At 50.2% G+C, this 17,367-nt stretch overlaps 5 protein-coding genes across 5 annotated transcripts; 4 read left to right on the plus strand and 1 right to left on the minus strand.

Moving 5' to 3' along the window:
- Positions 1-1,129: 1,129 nt before the first annotated feature.
- On the plus strand, positions 1,130-3,535 carry BDW70DRAFT_137366 (GIY-YIG nuclease family protein). Its single transcript, XM_073737025.1, has one exon. The coding sequence runs from the start codon at positions 1,383-1,385 to the stop codon at positions 3,015-3,017; it is 1,635 nt and encodes a 544-aa protein (XP_073595391.1). The 5' UTR covers positions 1,130-1,382; the 3' UTR covers positions 3,018-3,535.
- Position 3,536: 1 nt separating this feature from the next.
- BDW70DRAFT_137369 (putative C6 transcription factor) lies at positions 3,537-5,925 on the plus strand. The gene is made up of 6 exons (XM_073737026.1): positions 3,537-3,658; positions 3,708-3,820; positions 3,871-3,956; positions 4,009-4,667; positions 4,736-5,484; positions 5,549-5,925. The coding sequence occupies exons 1-6, from the start codon at positions 3,560-3,562 to the stop codon at positions 5,823-5,825; spliced, it is 1,983 nt and encodes a 660-aa protein (XP_073595392.1). The 5' UTR covers positions 3,537-3,559; the 3' UTR covers positions 5,826-5,925.
- Positions 5,926-6,463: 538 nt separating this feature from the next.
- Positions 6,464-7,744, minus strand: med7 (mediator complex subunit MED7). The gene is made up of 3 exons (XM_073744339.1): positions 7,399-7,744; positions 6,553-7,346; positions 6,464-6,492 (listed from the first exon to the last, which is right to left on the minus strand). Exons 1-2 carry the CDS (start codon positions 7,651-7,653, stop codon positions 6,822-6,824), a joined length of 780 nt encoding a protein of 259 aa, XP_073595393.1. The 5' UTR covers positions 7,654-7,744; the 3' UTR covers positions 6,464-6,492; positions 6,553-6,821.
- A 146-nt stretch (positions 7,745-7,890) lies between these two features.
- On the plus strand, positions 7,891-9,323 carry BDW70DRAFT_58686 (phosphatase PAP2 family protein). The gene is made up of 3 exons (XM_073744340.1): positions 7,891-8,094; positions 8,157-8,590; positions 8,644-9,323. Exons 1-3 carry the CDS (start codon positions 7,957-7,959, stop codon positions 9,014-9,016), a joined length of 945 nt encoding a protein of 314 aa, XP_073595394.1. The 5' UTR covers positions 7,891-7,956; the 3' UTR covers positions 9,017-9,323.
- A 643-nt stretch (positions 9,324-9,966) lies between these two features.
- On the plus strand, positions 9,967-16,319 carry BDW70DRAFT_150715 (uncharacterized protein; the record flags this gene model as incomplete). The annotated part of the gene is made up of 9 exons (XM_073739195.1): positions 9,967-10,288; positions 10,321-11,480; positions 11,559-11,609; positions 12,095-13,018; positions 13,055-13,193; positions 13,227-13,590; positions 13,627-13,674; positions 14,281-15,478; positions 15,528-16,319. 9 exons carry the CDS (start codon positions 9,967-9,969, stop codon positions 16,317-16,319), a joined length of 4,998 nt encoding a protein of 1,665 aa, XP_073595395.1.
- Between the last annotated feature and the right edge of the window lie 1,048 nt (positions 16,320-17,367).

Below are 17,367 nucleotides of genomic sequence, written 5' to 3' on the forward strand. Positions count from 1 at the left end.
TAGCAGAGCGGTTCACTGTCCACCGGGCTGAGTGACATTCTCGGCCACTGGATATACAAATTCGAGTCCCCGACATGAGTGTGGATCTCATTCCCTAACAGCCAGGTAGCACTGCGTGCCTCTCACGTTCTGCTAGAGCAATTCTGGTTACCGATGTTTTGCAGGGGCTTAGTAGCCCGGCAACCGCCAGTGGCCGGCAGTTGCCCTCTTGACATAGGCTCAGCTTTGTTATTTAACAAATACCAGGAGTCCGAACTCGGCGCGTAGCAGGTCCATCTCCTGCACAATATAAGTGCTTGTTCAAGGAAACTTATCGAAAAGCACTTATACTTTATCTGCGAGGAACTACAACGTTCAAGAATCAGCATGCAAGAAAATATCATGTAATATCTAGCAAGTACAGCCAACCCGACACGCGTCGGTCTTTCCCATCGTAGACTTGGTGTAGCTCATACACTATGCACCTACCATGACCTATCCTTGCAGCCAGCACACCCACCATCATCATGCCGCAATGGCTGATTGACTTATAGACTAGTATGCCTTTATCCCGGCCGGTCTGTGCATGTGGTAAAAGCCGCACCAATGGATGCGATTATTTCCATCATTGAATCTCCTCGACTGGAAAAAGGCTGCGGTAATCAACAGACGAAAACGAAAATCCGCAGGTTTTCATGAGAATTCACCACTTAGACAGAGGTAGCGCTCAGAGAGCAGCTGGAACTTGACAAGGTCTCGCGAAATCGCCGGTTTCGAGGACCATGATTTAATAGAGGTGTCAAACATGGTCTTCCAACCGTCTACGAATGCGGTATTCAGAGGCCAATGTGTCACGTTCACTATGTCGGGATCATGCCACATCGGCCGGTTGGGCTGCCTGGATCTTCGCTGTTGGAATTGCTAAGAGGGACATTGACCTTGCGCTTCTACATATAGCCACAACGGAACTTTGCATGGGCCGCAAACACAGTACAGAGGAAGGTCGAAGAGGGAAAGATTCAAGCGCGCTTCCCGGTTACTGATAGCAAGAACAGCGTCGAAGACAGCCAGTTCAATGTAAAGTTTCATTAGTGAATAAACGACCTGGCAGCATAGCCTGCAAGCGATGTCTGCAAAGCGCGAACCTCGGGTGAGGAACTTTGCGAGACGAGTGGGAAGATGCAGAGATCGACCTGGAGGGGGTTGTGCTCGTGTGGGGGTCACATGCTCCCCCGATCTGCTGAGCCTCTCACTGGCGCTTATCGAGCGCAGCCACACTTTCGCTGACGCCTGGTCTCTCGATCTCGTGTGATGCTCGTCTTTTTCCCAGGATCTTTGTCCGGGATACAATGACTTTGTTCTGATCTCCTGCCCAAAAAGCGCGTCCAGCACGCACCGCGACAATGAGCAGGCGCCGGCTCCCCACCGACCTGCCCCCCAACTTCCGATATCCGCTAATATCTCCTGATAATGATCGCGAGTCGTTTGTGGATTACGACTTGTATGATGGCGATGCCGGTCGCTCTCGGGAGCCTTTGGTCTACACAACTTACCAACCCCGCGAGCGGAGCCCCGCTCCCCAGGTTGTGCGCGTCGCAAAGCAGCCTGAGATGGTCAGAAGACAATCACTCCGGCCCTTCTCGGGTGACTGGGGCACTGTTGACGCTGTCAACGTGACGGGAGATGCGAAACTACCGGGGTCTTTTCAGGATACAGATGCAGAGGATAGGGCAACGGAGATTCTCGAGGCCGTCCCACGAGGCGCTTACTCTCACCTTATCGATGACGCCGATTTTTATACTGATGAGTCGGACGAAAACTTGGATTTCGGGCATGACGAGCCGTTAATCTTCCCACGACTTACACTGGAAGAAGTGGTGCAAGAGGTTGCGCACATCTTGCGGACTCGATCAAAACCCGCTAGCGAAGGCTTTACCTACGTTTTCGCAGATCCCACCGGGCGCAATAGGTTCTACAAGATTGGCAGTGCAAAGAATGTTTCCACCCGGGCGAATGACCATCGCAAGATCTGCAATATCTCTTACTTCAAAGCCCAGAAGATACCTGCCACTCCTCTTTGGCAATACAAGCGGCTCGAGAAGCTGGCCCAGGCCGAACTAATCAATATGAGCTACGATCCTCACTGCATTTGCGGGATTCAACAGCGCCAGTATTTCTGGGGAAGGGCAGAAACTGCTTTCGAGACAATCGAGTTTTGGTCTAAATGGCTCCTGAAGCACTCTCCGTACGATAAGAGCGGCCGCTTGCTACCATTCTGGGAACATCGACTGAGGGTTTTTGAAGCAAAAATTCAGAAGAACTTTGACTGCCAGGGCCCCAAATGCATGAAGCATAGCGCGGATGCTATCGCCTGTCCTATTTGCCTTCGTGCAGGGTGGAAAGCATGGACTGAGCCATCGGGGCTTGATAAGATCGAATTCGTCTCTCGAACACAGATCGGTAGTCCATGGGTTCACAAGGTCCTGCTCTACTTATACAAATATATTCCAATACAGGACAGTGTATGGGTTACCTCTATTGACGGCATAGCGAGGGCGGTATCCTTGTGCGACAGGTTTAAGAGCCCTGCAATATTACTCAACCTCTTGTATGCCCGGCTTCTCATACCTATGCTTTGGTCGACGATCTTCACAACAGCCGAATATTTCTCATTCTTTGCTATCATGGAGATTCTGATATTCTCTGCGATCTATCAACTGGTCAGGTTACAGCTTGCTCAGCTCGGCGTACACCGGCGTGGCACGGAGAGATTGAGCAAGGACAGCCGCCAAATTCGTCGAAGGGCTCTCCCGCCCTCCTCAGATAGAGCAGGCGATGAAGCAAGCTGTCGAAAACATTCAAAGGAACCGAGAATTCTGGAGATCCCAGATGACGAAGATGGAGATATCTTGCACCAAGCACCGTCCACCGGCGGCGGCGGCCAAAAAAATAGACAAGCACCAGTGTTTCTTCCTAGCGAGGCGGCTAAACGCCTGAAACGGCTCCAACCTGGTAGGCGGAGGAGTGACTTTGTATAAGGTTTAATGAGACACGCCAGCATCGGTTTTTGGCTCTTCTCTTGCAGCTCATGTTTAACCCTTTGTTATCGGGCTGGCTGATGCTCGTCTGTTGTTCAAGTGGGCAAACCCTTGCAAATGGTTATGCTTTTGCCGCATTTCTGTTCCCATTTCAGGTTCACGATTCACGACGCAAATGCTACTCCTATATACCCGTGATGTCTGTTGCCTGTCTCTTAGCAATTGATTACTGCAATGTGCTGGATATGAGCGAGTCGTTTAAGACCACATACAAATATATGAAACCCAACTTATCACAATAGTTTTTAAGGGCTCAAGGATATCTAATCGGAGGAAAATGCTTATGCTTACACCTCCGCTTACTAATGAGCTTATTTTGTGGCCACGAGGGCTTTGTCAGCGGCAAATCCGGAGTTTGATCGACACCCTCTTCCTGCTTTCTTCATCATTTTCTACATCATGTTTTCTCGTGCGATATTGCTCAGGTTCACTCTTCTAATTAACACGTTTCTATTGGCTCATGATCTCTCAGGAGTAGCCTAATGTACCTTTCTCCGAACTCTGGCGGGCGCTCAGATGAAGAGCCGCCACAACTGAGTAAGCGGACCGCCAGAGCTTGTGATGCTTGTTATAAGCGAAAGGTATGAGTCGGTTTTATACGGATAAGGGTTGATACTAACATGGCTGCAGATAAAATGCGATGCTGCAGTGCCCCGGTGTAATTGGTGTAGCCACCATGACTCGCCATGTACGTTCGAACGCAAGGTTCGAAGAACGCGCAAACGGGCAGTTGTTGGGAAAGAGTATGCGAACTCCAGACTATGTTTAGTGCGTTGTCCTGACATGCCTCCAGATCTGCAGCTGCCCCAGGCTCTGAGCTTTCTGAGCGCATCGCAAGAATTGAGAGACTTCTTTCTGAGAAGCTTCCTCAAGAGCCTGGTGAGTCTTGCCCGATCCTCACGCCGGGAGGGTCAATAACTTATTGCTGTAGCATATACTCCACCGCAGCAACTGCCATCTATTTCTCCTAGTCTGCACCTTCGCTTTACTCCCAGTCCGGCATCCATGCCACAGTCGTCTGCTTCATCTTCAGTCCCACTGCACTTTGCTGGAAGAGAGCTGGGCGCAATCAGCTTGTTCACAGGGATCCCATTTATCCTCCCCGAAGGCCAGGAGTGGGTGCAGTCACGTACTGGCCAAAAGCTCGCTTTCGATCAGTTCACGTCGAATCGAGCCCCATGGGAAAAGCAGCGAGTGCAGAACTCCAACGCCATGCTAATGCACCTACAAGCACCAAATGCCCTTGATCTGCCGAACCGGCAACATATCGAATTCAGTTTCAACGTTTACCGCACGTCTCTAATGCAACGGGTCTTTCCGGTCGTTGACCCGGTACTTTTCTGGACTACGATCGACGCGGCCTACAAGGAACCGTTTTCCGGCTCTGATGGCGCCCATGTTAGTTCTAAAGCAAGTATCTTCGCTTTTGCGACGTTTGTCTCGGGACTTTGCAATCCTTGCTTTTTAGACCAAGGCAAAAAGTTGCCGCGCTTTGATGAGGAGGCTTGTGTTCTGAAAGCACGATACCTGCTGTGTCAGGTTTTGCAGGAACCTCCAACACTAGATGGACTACAGGCTGTGACAATGTTGGTAAGTCCACCATAATTTAAATCTCTCGTAACTCCTGCCTTCATAGCTTACTCGGCCCCTCTTTGCAGGGAATGTTGGAGCTATTCGCAGGCAACCTGCAATCTGCGAACTACTACGGTTCTATCTCAGCTCGCATGATTTTCATGCTTGGCGCTCACATCTTCACTGACCAGCGCTCTTGGTATCCGGAATCATTCACAGATACAGAGGCGCGCATCAAGGGACAGCTCCGTAACTTATTCTGGCTATGCTATACCCTAGAACAAGACGTCTCCCTTAGGACAGGGCAAGCCCAATTGTTCTCAGAAGACAACTGCGATCTCACTCTACCTCCAGCCTACGTTGATGAAATGGAGGCCAGTCTGGAATTCCACCACACCTCGGCAGACTTCCCGCATAACCCAATTTTCCCAGTCGACCTCCGTCTAAGCGTCATCAAAGCTCGAGCATACAGCGCACTCTATTCCTTCAAAGCTATGAAAAAGACGGACGCCGAGATTCTCAAGGATATCCGTGAACTAGATGACGAACTAGAACGGTGGCGTCTCTCTTTGCCTGTAAGGTGGAGACCTACCCTTTCATTTTCTCAGGAGAAACCAGATCCAAATTGTAACATGCACTCTGTCATTCTCCGCCTCAATTACCACCTTTGCATGACAATAATCCACCAAGCGAGCAGCCGCTGCAAATCATGGGCGACGCAAGGCTGCGTCATGGACGGCGTGAGTTCCAGTCTCGCTCTGTCCGTTGAGGCAAGCCGCTCTACATTACTCTACCTCGAGACATCAGGCCACGTCCTTGTCGATGGTGTGTTTTGGTATGTGCTCCTCTTTCTGTTCATTTTACCTTTCCTAATTTTAAGCTCGAACTAACAGCACCAGGACCCTGATTTTCTACCCCATGTCCGCCCTCCTCGCCATTTTCTGCAATATTCTCCAGAACCCGGCAGACCCGCAAGCATCCAAGGATTTGGCCCTGCTAAAGAGTGCAACAGGCATGCTTGAACGGGTTTTCTTGCGGCAGGCGTACTCGGTCAACGAGCTCATGCATGTCAAGCTGGTTGCCGATTTTGTGAATGAACTGTGTAGACTTGCGACTTGTGCAATGGATAAGGCGTGGAAGGAAAGAACGAGCGGGGCTTGTACGCCTACGTCTTAGATAACTGACGTACTCGGGCGTGGTGGTTAGAGAGGGCTAGAGGCGTTGGTTGATATTTGGATGGGCAAGAATTTGGGTTTTCGTTATACAGGGACGGTATATATCTACGGCTAGAAGGGTTCTACATAAATACGGAGCGCAGGCGCAGGTTACAGGTTATAAATATGGATTAAGCACAATAAATTTTCTGACTGAATTCTTTCTGTTCTGGAGCTAAAATATCAGCATGCTCGAGCAAGTCTGGGAACCTGCAAGATGGGTATCCTAAATCCAAATCTGAGCAAGTCAGTAGGAATCCACAAGTGGTAATGCGAGAATGCAAAGCAAATATAGAAGCTTAATTTCAGATAGATGAGGTAAAAAATGCGCAACTATCACCAAAGCGTACAAGTACGTTCAGATGGGGTTGAAACAAAGATGAAAGGCAAATCATCATTGAGGTTTGTCGGGAATAAGAGAATGCGTTGACTTACTCAAGCGATTTTAGTAGAAATTGAGGAGCAGGTGTGATCAATAGTCGACAGACAGTAATATATCCGGCGTATTGAATCTCTCCTTCCTTGAAGGAAGAATGAGGCGTTCAATCCATTTGTCCTTGATGCATTGAAGCTGTCAACAAAACTTCTTTGCCTGCAGAAAAATTTGCCGCCAATTTAAGCAAGTGAGACTAGTGTATCACGTGATCAGCGGGTCAACCTATTCTCCGAGCTTGTTCGGTCCGCCTTACACAATTGTAAACAGTGTCGATTCCGCTGTAAAAGCAGATTTGGCTTATGGTTTCTTGGTACAAGTGGCTGTTGTTGCGTATCTGATATGTCTGGCTTAGAATGCCGACGTTCTCAACCCTTCTGCATGGGATGTATTGATCGCTCTCCCAAGACCTGAGGCGTGCCCATCAGCCAGCGAATGCGGTCGACGGAGTAGTTCGGCGAGCAATGCTCTGATATTGTTTTGCGCAAGGGACAGCGAATAAGGCAGGTCAAAGTTATACTCAGGTCAGTCGTCGAGTTTGCCATCAAGAATATCCCAAAGTAGCTTCGAGTCCTCAGGGGTCTGATCTTCCGGCTTCACACTTTTCTTGTCTTTTGTAGTGGACTGAATCGTAGATCCCACATCAGCGCCTTCGGCGGCCAGCTGATCCAAGACGGCGTTTACTTCTTCTTTCAGCTTGTCCATCTGTTGTATTTCGTCTTTTGTGCGGGCCAACTGCGCTTCCATCATCATAATAAGAGATTCTCGGGCTTGGTGAGGTCGGTATAGATTTAATAGATGGTGCGCGTTGATAAAAAGATTGCGAATATCTTCAACTTTCGGTTCAAACTGCTCAGGCGCCACCGACAGAATCCCGACGAACTCTAGAAAGTTCAAGAGTAACGACTTGCTGATTTTCAAGAGATAGTACGCATGATTCAGCGGCTGCGCGGGTTGTGAGCTGTCTTCGCTTTTTGCGTCGGGTTTGGGCGACGAGGGGTAGAGCTGGGTAATTCCTTGTTCCTCGAGGGAAGGAAGAGCTGTTGAGAGCTAGTAGAGAATGTTAGTAAGTTTCGAGCAGCATGTGGTTTCGGCGCCTCACATTCTGAACTTCCCCAAAGATGCTATACTGCTCCGAAGGAATCTCTGGAGGCACGAGGAATCGAAGCTCCGGGGGTATTTTCAAAGAACGCAATTCGGCCGGCGACCACTCTTTCTTTTTTGGTCGCCCATCCTCTACCTTAGATGCCTCTTTCTTGATTTTTTCCAATCTCTGTAAGTTTTCGGGCGTGAAGTGCTTCCACAGAGGTGGAGGAGGAGCGAAGGCAGTATTGAGAGTTCTGCCGGGTTCCGCCATAACTGGCTAGTCTTTATCCAGTGGATGAACGACTATAATCGGCAGTTGTAATTTCCAATCGGTCGCTAAGTCCAGCGCACTGGAGTCGCTGGAAATGGAAGGTTAGAAGCTACAAATGTTGGTGTTTTCGCCCGCAATTATCGCGGAGATCCGAAGGTTGGTGATGGCCCGTGCGTTCGGGCTGCTGCTACGGCCGACAAGACCGCCTACACCTTCATTATTTCCTATCCCCGGTCCAGCGCATGCTCTCCAGTCGAGGAGCCTCGACCTCCATGACGTTCGTTAATCATTGAGAGCGCAAATATGGCCCGCAGCACTTTGTCGGCTGGGTCGACGGTTCCCGTCTCTCCTATTGCTGGAGCCTGGTCGCGTGTTTTCCTGCGTTCCTACCCACTTGTTGATGCTATTGGTTTGGCTTGCATTCTAACATGCTGGATTCTTGTAGGTCTTCGCAAGTTCAACTGAAAACTCAATTGACGGTACTGGCGCTGAACCATTCGCAGATTCAGATATTTGTGACCCCGTTCCACCGCATGTTTGCTCTTGATAATCAGGCTCTTCAGTATCCTTTCGCTACAGTCGAACGAGTCCCCGTGCTATGGTCTATATTCTATGCCGGAGTTATCCCGCTCCTAATCCTTTTAGTTTGGGCTGCCGTCTTCCGTCCCAGTCCATATAAAGTACAAGTGACGATCCTCGGCTTTCTTACGGCTATAATGCTCACCTCCCTTCTCACGGACATCATTAAAAATGCGGTTGGAAGACCCCGTCCTGATTTAATATCACGCTGTATGCCTAGAAAAGGAACTCCCGAGAGTACGCTTGTCTACTGGACTGTTTGCACACAGACCAACGAACACATTCTACAAGAGGGGTGGAGGAGTTTCCCAAGCGGTCACAGCAGTTTCTCATTTGCTGGACTGGGATATCTATCATTGTAAGTTTGGTGCGAATTCCCATAGCTAGCCATCCACTAATCGTTCGTGTCAGGTTTCTCTCTGGTCAGATGCACGTGTTTAGGCCTAGAACGGACTTATGCCGCTGTCTTTTGGTCCTGATTCCGATCGTTTGTGCCCTCATGGTCGCGATTTCCCGCCTAGATGATTACCGCCACGACGTCTATGACGTTACATCCGGCACCATCCTAGGCTCCGTGGTCGCCCACTTCTGCTACCGGCGCTATTTCCCACCTCTACGCTCTTTCCGATGCGACACTCCATACAGCAAGGATGACTTTGTCCCAGAGGGCTTCTCTAAGCTTCCAGATGACGAAGAGCAACAGCTGTCTGGCCGCAGGGCTCAGTCGTGGGGAGGTGAAGAATCTTATCAACTAGATGTATCGGTGTCTCACCAAGACCGGTAAACAGTCTCCATTTGCCGTTAACCATGGCGTTGGCACTGGGTTGCCGTTCGAGCAGAGTGCGGTTATTCCATTTTTGACATTACCATCATTATGATACCCAGGAAGTTATGCTGGCTATGAGCTTTTATTCTTTTAGGACTCAGCGTTAGCCGGAGTGCACGTCCGGTACAAAGAGTATCTAGAAATTTGCGTCATTCTTACTCTCATCATTGCAGGGCGAGTTGAGGCAATACCCTTGATAGCTATATCTACATGCTGTACGCAGGTTGCTCAAGTGTAAAAGAATGATTGTCTTTTATAGTTCTTTAAACACAGGTGCCAAGCGATCCACTGTCTACTAGGTCTTGACTAAGCCAGCCGAACGCCAGGGCCTGGCCGGGGCCTGGAGGGACACTGTTTAGTAGGTGTATGTGGGTTTTCGGTAGATGAAGGCGACCCTTTACCGAACTTGCCAGAGACGGAAGGTTCTGGTTACTGGCCTTCTGCTAAGATTCCCTGGCTTGAGTCCTCTGTGCTGCTCGGCCCCACCCCCGCCTACCTTGATTGCGGGGAGTTTCTCCGCGTTTGATGACATCCACAATCTCACGGCCAACTGGCATCAGTCCAGGCAACGTCGGCTGCAACCAATGTATCCAATGTCCAACGCCCCGCATGGAAAGAGTCCACAAACGCTAGGACACTCTAGCAGTCTCATTTCCTGTCAACTTCAAAATAACGGAGGATCTGCGTAACCTTGCGAATATTTTGCAGTGACTATGGATCCATCGGTTCTCCGCAAACACAACTGCCGTGGTTTCGCTGCATGGAGTCCATCAGGGCGATATGCTTCTCAGAAATCTGGACGAGGAGCCCAGGCATTTAGCGAGGAGTCTACCATGTAACATCCCTGTATATAAGTGCAGAGAGTCTCCAACTGTGCTCAACCTTCTCTCCATTGCCCACCATCAAAGATGGCGCTCGTGACAGAGATCCTCGACCATACCGAGTCATTATCCAACTACGCTCTCTACATTCTTCCTTTCTTCATTTTGCTGTACCTTGCGCAACAATATTTTCACAATGGCCTTCACCGTTATCATGGCCCAATCTTAGCCAAGTTCACGAATCTATGGCGCTTCTTAGACGTACGCGGTCGACGCCCAGAGCTCACTCATATTGCACTGCACCGAAAATACGGGGATGTTGTCAGGCTCGGTCCAAACACATTGTCCTTTGCGTCTCCGAGTGCTATCAAGGTCATTTACGGCCTAAACAAGGGATTTACCAAGGTCGGTTACCCCAGCCATTCTACCATTCCACCCAAGCTGACAAGTCCCAGTCAGAATTCTACCCCGTCCAGATGACTGTCTCAAAAGGCGAGCCTCTTCCATCCCTTTTCTCGACCTTGGACGAGAGCTTCCACGCCAATCTTCGCCGATGCGTCAACCACGCCTTCTCAATGTCCTCCCTCGTTCAATACGAGCCAATGGTCAACCAAACAGTCGAGCTCTTCTTAGATCAGACAGCAGATTTATTCGCTAATACTGGCAAGACATGCGATTTTGCACGCTGGCTCCAGTTTTTTGCGTTCGACGTCATCGGCAGCATTACGTATAGTAAACGGCACGGTTTCATAGAGAAGAACGAAGATATAGACGGAATTCTGAAATCACTCGCTCGGATCTTCGACTACGCAGGGCCCGTCGGCCAAATGCCCTGGCTTGATAAATGGTTCTGGAAGAATCCGATTTATGATGTTTTGCAGAAATGGGGGATTGCAGATAACTCGCACCCTGTGGCTATATTTGCGCGGCAGCGCATGAATGAGCGTTTGACGGCTGATAATGGCACCAGAACAGAGGCCGAGCAACAGCAAGACCTGCTCACGAAATTTATCCAAGCCGGCAAGGACCGCCCGGACTTCATGACGGAGAAACGCGTTCTCACAATGGCCGTCTCTATGGCCTTTGCCGGCTCCGAGACGACAGCTATCAGCCTTGCCGCTATTTTCTATTACCTGCTCAAGAATCCCGAGTACATGGCGCGTCTCCGAGCTGAACTCGACAACGCCGTGACTGACGGAATAGTGGAAAACCGGTCCTCTGGTTTAGTTACCTGGTCCGAGTCTCAGAAACTCCCCTTCCTGGACGCCTGCATCAAGGAAGCCTTCCGTATCCATCCAGCTGCAGGTCTCCCCCTCGAACGCGTTGTTCCTGCTTCCGGTATTGATATCGCCGGGCATTTTATCCCTGGCGGTACAATAGTAGGGTGCAGTGCGTGGGTTCTGCACAGGCGCGAAGAAATCTTCGGACCTGATGTCGATAGCTTCATTCCTGATCGGTGGTTGAACGTGAGCGCGGAGAGACTGAAGACGATGAACGGCACGATGCTGCAGTTTGGGGCCGGGGCGCGGACGTGCATTGGAAAGAATATATCTCTCATGGAAATTTATAAGCTCGTGCCGAGCTTTTTGAGGAGGTTTGATGTGCGTTCTCTCTTTCATTTATTCTTATTGGCCCCTGAACATCTCTAAAGTGGTTGTCGTGATGCTGACATTCATTAGATACAACTTGCGCATGCGGATCAGGAGTGGGAGTTGTGGAATGCTTGGTTTGTAAGGCAGTATAACTTTAAGACGAAGTTCACTGCTAGGAATATTGAAGTATAGTTATTCTGAATACCTGAATTTCAACTGTATATGAAATTATGGTGCGGAGATAACCAATTATGGCTCATCTGCATATATTTAACTATGTAGTGCGCTTGATAAGACGGACCCCAACATGTTTACAGATCCCAACCACGTAGACAACATCTGTTTCCGCAGCTACCATACAAAGCATCTTTATAGCCCATCATATCCCACTCACTTCACCTCAAGAAGACAACGGCACCGGCCGAGATAGATACGAGCAGTGGCCTGAAAATGCCATACTGGTGCCTCAGGCTATAAGGACCCACCTCTTCGCCACCGAACTAGCAATCCTGAGCCTCTTCAACTCCCTCAACCGCGATCAGTCGAGGTTGAAGTATCCTGCGTTCAAAGTCTGCAATGAACCCGCATCTTCCTGCACATTCTGTTGAATGCCTCGTAGAAAGGCCAACGACCGCACGGGTCCAGTGAAGACCCGTAGTCGCGAAGGATGCTCCGAGTGTCGCGCAAGTCGTGTGCGTTGTGACACCAAAAAGCCAGCCTGCACCAGATGCCAGGAGCGAGGACTAACCTGCTCGACCAAGGTGGTTCTGAAGTGGGAGTCAGAATTTGCCAGTCGCGGCCAGGCTTTTGGAAGGGCTGGGGTTTGGAGCAAATCCAAAGCCGCCGGAAATCTATCCACACCGTCGCCTTCCAGCCCGAACGCTTTTTCGTTTTGCGAGCAAGAATGGTGTCTAATTCCCCGGGTGGAGGCTTGGAACTTCATAAACAGTTTAACGGATGCTTTTCGGCAGCCATACCAGGTCACGCCTACAGAGGATGATCATGCTCTTGTTAGTACTCGGAGGAATCGAATGAAATCTTCTTTGTCCTATGAACTCGGATTATCGACGATACAGTCAGCCACACCGCTGCCATCTTTATCAGTCCTCCCGCAGTTCTCTGGACCAATTCGAGGGCACTTGTTCGATTATTATGTCCAACGGATATGCCCTCGGACAATTGCAAGTGCCAACACCCCATCTCCGCTCGCATCAATAATCATTCCGTTTAGCACAACAGCATCCGAGACAGTCTCAAATGCGATACTGGCCTTAGGAGCATGCGCCCTCTCGCTAGACGATCCGAAGTACTGTGCTCTGGGACTTCGTCTCAAATCCGAAGCCCTAAAAGGTCTTCGCTATAGGTTGACCGCTCCTGGATCGCTCGTTTCCACCTCGGATCCCGAGATCCTGGTTGTTATGATGCTGCTATGCCTCTATGAACTTGTTGATCACTGCGATCAACGCTGGATTGTCCACTTAAAGGGCGCAAAGGAGCTCATCCGCTTCAGGAGGCAGCAAGCTGCTTCAACATCACGCCAGCAAGAAGTTACTACCTTCGCGGAGCGGTTTTTTGCCTTTCAGGATATCATGGGCCGTACCGCTTGTGGCGAGCAGCCCCTCTTTGGCACCGATCACTGGCAGCACAATGAGCGCAAAATTGATCCTTGGATGGGATGCAGCCCAGAATTGGTTTCAATACTGTCAGACATTACCGAGCTAAGTAGGACAAGACGACAACTGGCTTCGAATTCAGATCATGCGGCGCTTTCAACAAAGTCGGCGGCTCTATGTCGACAACTTGAAGAATTGGTTCAGGACGTGGAAGAAGAGGATGCAGCCCTTCAAGCCATTGCTGAGATGAAACGGCTTGCTGCTGTACTATACCTGCACTGCGCACTGAATAACGCCTCGCCCACCACGCCGCTCGTGGTTGATTATGTCCGAAAGATACTGAGGCTTGTCTCGGATATGCTTGATGCGGGAACCTATGTAGGCCTGGCATGGCCTGTTTTCGTTGCTGCTGTTGAACTCGATCCGCTCAACGATGAGCTCTGGAAAGATGCGAATGGGGATGAAGTGTGTGGGCGGCCGTTGGTCCTCCGCGCACTGGCTGCCATGTCAGAATACAACGTCCTGAGTGTAGCTCGTACCAGAGCTGTGATTGTGAAGGTATGGCAAGTTCGTGACAATGTGCTGACCCCGTCATTGGGTGATTCCTCGGATAATGATTGGGAGTGCTATGTTGCTCCTTTCAGCAATGCAATGAGCCTAGCATAGTGGTAATGTCTTAATGTACTGATATGAATTAATCGATTTTATATACATCAGCTCATGACATAGCTATCAGCATACATGCCTGCTCCTTCCACCCAGTCCAATCGCTTCTCCGGGACCACATGGTGGCGCCCGCGCATTATAGTTGTACTTCCCGTTTAGGGAACTCATATGTAATGATTAGTAATTGTTAATCGTCAAGATGAAGCCAATTAGAAGAAGCAATCTCGAGTGCGGGGCTGGTCTAAACGTGCTATGGACTGGACGTCAAACCATCTCGAACCCATCGTTGTTGGTTGCGCGTAATGCGTCTGTGAAAACATAGCTTTTCTCTGTTGACATTTCGATAACCTCATTCAATCCGTTATTTTGATCCCCGTTGAATTTGAGACAGCCCTTGCCTTTGACGCGATTCGGCGCTTACCGACGCGCTTTGAAGTCTTAGAGACCCTCGCGACTTGCCCTCGACCTCAACCGCCTTTGCAATCCTGCATACAACCTAAATCGAGTCCAATTACACCATGACTGCATAGTACGAGGCCGATGAGCGAAAGTATGGCACCATCCATGACTCCATCGACAGCTTCTCATAGCGCCCCTTCGCTTCCATTCGCGAGCAACCTCAGCGAACAGTTGTCTCAGCGGTCTGAATCGGAACGGCCTAATTTGAGTCAGTCAGGCACCCAGACCGACTCTGCAGGGGAAAAAGCCAGCTTGTTTGGCCCGTCATTGCGCCCTTCACCCAAAACTCGGTCTCTATCCGACGCTTCAAGACCTTCCGTATCACTTTCTCCCACCACTGAAGAAGAGCGTCCCTCCAGTAAAGATGACACTGCCTTGGCACCTCAAACACCCCGCCGAAGTCCAGCTTCTCATCCTCCTCTAAATATACAATCGTTACCGACCAAAGCGGCGACGCCCGCATCGTCCAGCCGTGCCCCATTATCCCCGAAACTCGACCCATCGCACATATACAGTGCTTCTCCGGGATCAGTCCTACCTCGTCGATCCCGGGGACTTGACTTTTCCCGCGCATGCACCAATTTACATCATTCAATATTGGCGGAGTCGTCTCCCGACTCGTCCCCGACGGTGGGCGGCCGTGGTGTAGCGATTCCGGCACGCCGTGGATCGCCTGGATCGTCGGTGCCGCCTTTCTCAACTTCCAACCCCGCTGATCGGACAACCATCTCAAGTTCTATGTCGAGCGTTAACATGATGGAGTCAGACACCAGCAGCAGCGAAGATGATGATGAGCCGATGGACCGAGATGACGTGATTATGAATACTCCTCAGGCACGAAAACTGGCCCCAGGCTTCAACGGCTTTGCTGGTGGAAATGTACCAAGCCCCGGTATGGACTGGATGGGTAATTATTCCCAAGCGGCGGCAAGCTTAATGAGCTTTCAGCGGGCGCGCTTTCGCAGAGGACGTAGCAGCAGACACAGTTCCAGCAGCGCAAGTGGGAATAGTTCGAAACAGAGCCCGGCACCTTTATCGCCACCAGTGATGAAAAGCATAGAGAATGGAAATGGCTATTTTGGGTATAAGAACGGTGCAGCCTCGCGACGGGAGAGCTTAAGCATGGGAACCCGTGACCTACGACTATCAGATATGAGTGACGAGGGAGAAAACAGGGGCGCTCGTGGCCACAGCCCAACCGGAATCAGGTCTGACAGTGGCCCATTGGGCGTGATTAGACGCGCTGTTACGCGACGGGGAAGCCTCTTGGTAAGGGTTTCCTGTAATAGTTGCCAATGCTGCCGCTAACTAGTTCTAGCCCAAAACAAAAACATTCGCACGGATTAGGGCGGCTTTGATGGAAGAAGCTGCTCCCATCGACAGCGATGCGAAGCGTGAGGCTGAAGTCATCCGCCAGGTTCGCGAAACCGAACCAGATCCGCCGCCACACACATCCCCAGTGCTGACCGTATTCTCATCGCCGAATATGTTCGCACCGCCTGGAATGGGGGAGCATCATGAGCCGGAGAAGCACACAGCTTCTTTACCTGATGAACCCAGCTTTAGCGACCAGGCCAATCGCAACTCTGGGGGACAGGAGTTTTGGAATTCGTTTGACGAACGCTATCGTACTCCGCCGCCCCCCCTTCGCCAGCATGCAACGTCGTCGGTGTCTGAAGAGGATATAGCAATGGATATGACACCGTCCACCACGTTTGGGTCGAACTCTAACGACTTCGCAAAACCCGGCGAAAGACCTGCTTCTCGTGCTTCGACCCCACTTCCAGCACAGGCTGGTGTTATATCTGAGTTACGCAGAAAGCGACGGCGGGAGGATGACTTCGACCCTAACTTATTCAAGCGAAGGGCTGTATCTCCGAGCATGAGCGCACAAAGCAGTCCAATCATGCCAAATTCCCCGGCCATTACGGACAATGGGCCCAACATATGGGGTCCCCCAAAGTCAAACATTGGGCCTTTATTCAACGATAGACCCGAGACCGGGCCTCGGACGATACCCACCACACCTCACACTGGGACCTTGAAGAGGGTGGGCATGCAGGGCATGAATGAAGCGAATGATGGGTTCATGAACATGAGCATTGAATGACCGCCTTCCTTCAGGAGCTGGAAGCGAGCTGGTCTCGCTTGACTTCTATTAGTTGGTATTGTTACATAAGCCACTGATCATTTTGTTTTTAATGGTAATTAGAATATTCTTAATAGCAGTCTATTTGGGCCAAGTCATATGTAGTCTGTAACGTGAGAGCCTGAGAATTCCCTGTTGTAGCTACTATCGGGATAGTCTCCCGGTACGCAGTATAGTCATCACCACTGCCCACGATATCTCCCCAGCTCTGATAGGGCACTGGATCCGGCTGGCTGCTCCGAGGGGACAATAATCTGACGATTATAGATCTACTTTACCTCTGGGCTATCATTCCGGTAGGGGGCTCCCATAATGTGCACGCACACTACTTAATACATACAATGCTTTGATTTAGTCTGCAGCTACTCACGTAGCTGCTGCCCTGGTTAATGATTCCGTCTCGATTGTGGCTTATTTCTCTTGATCAGTTATCTATACAGAAGCGGGGTTTGCATCTACTAAACAGCAAGGATCTAATTGCAGTTTCAACTACATAATGTGCTTGACATCAGCCAAGATTCGCTGTGCAGAAATATGGGCAAATCCCACCCTGCTCCCCGTTCTTTGCTCCTTTACAAGCATTCTTTGTAACTTGGACTGGTAGTCTGAACTGGAACTCCCTGACCTTCTTGCAACCAGTGGAGCTTAGTTCGTCTCAAACCTGAAGGAGTTACTTGTTCCTCTAGTGACCTGAGCTTTCAGCTTTCATTGAACCGACTCCATGTGTTTCGCAGTGCTTCTCGACCCTTCTCTTCCTCGTACAGTATCAGAAGCGCTTGTTCTTCGCGAAGTTTCATCGTGTTACGTGAAGCGTTAACTGGGTAAAGTACAACTACAGAGTTACGCGAATTGCATGCAACGATTCACCTTGGCCACTGAGTCAGAGCCACTCGATAATGATATCGATAATCTATCGCGAGCAGTTTACCAGTCAAGATAATGATCTTCGTCTAGTGAACAAATCGGCATATTGGGTGAGTATACCACTTTGCTCCGAGGCTTTTAGCAT

Source organism: Aspergillus foveolatus (assembly GCF_047715535.1).
Source record: "Aspergillus foveolatus strain CBS 279.81 unplaced genomic scaffold BDW70scaffold_28, whole genome shotgun sequence".
NCBI classification, from domain to species: domain Eukaryota; kingdom Fungi; phylum Ascomycota; class Eurotiomycetes; order Eurotiales; family Aspergillaceae; genus Aspergillus; species Aspergillus foveolatus.

Bases quoted from the DNA above. Each gene is read 5' to 3' on its own strand.
- BDW70DRAFT_137366 (XM_073737025.1), top strand. From the start codon at position 1,383: ATGAGCAGGCGCCGGCTCCCCACCGACCTGCCCCCCAACTTCCGATAT.
- BDW70DRAFT_137369 (XM_073737026.1), top strand. From the start codon at position 3,560: ATGTACCTTTCTCCGAACTCTGGCGGGCGCTCAGATGAAGAGCCGCCA. The intron at 3,659-3,707 runs GTATGAGTCGGT...ACATGGCTGCAG, and splicing joins ATGCTTGTTATAAGCGAAAG to ATAAAATGCGATGCTGCAGT. The intron at 3,821-3,870 runs GTATGCGAACTC...ACATGCCTCCAG, and splicing joins CGGGCAGTTGTTGGGAAAGA to ATCTGCAGCTGCCCCAGGCT.
- med7 (XM_073744339.1), bottom strand. From the start codon at position 7,653: ATGGCGGAACCCGGCAGAACTCTCAATACTGCCTTCGCTCCTCCTCCA. The intron at 7,347-7,398 runs GTGAGGCGCCGA...ATTCTCTACTAG, and splicing joins TCTTTGGGGAAGTTCAGAAT to CTCTCAACAGCTCTTCCTTC.
- BDW70DRAFT_58686 (XM_073744340.1), top strand. From the start codon at position 7,957: ATGGCCCGCAGCACTTTGTCGGCTGGGTCGACGGTTCCCGTCTCTCCT. The intron at 8,095-8,156 runs GTAGGTCTTCGC...AACCATTCGCAG, and splicing joins TTCTAACATGCTGGATTCTT to ATTCAGATATTTGTGACCCC. The intron at 8,591-8,643 runs GTAAGTTTGGTG...CGTTCGTGTCAG, and splicing joins GGACTGGGATATCTATCATT to GTTTCTCTCTGGTCAGATGC.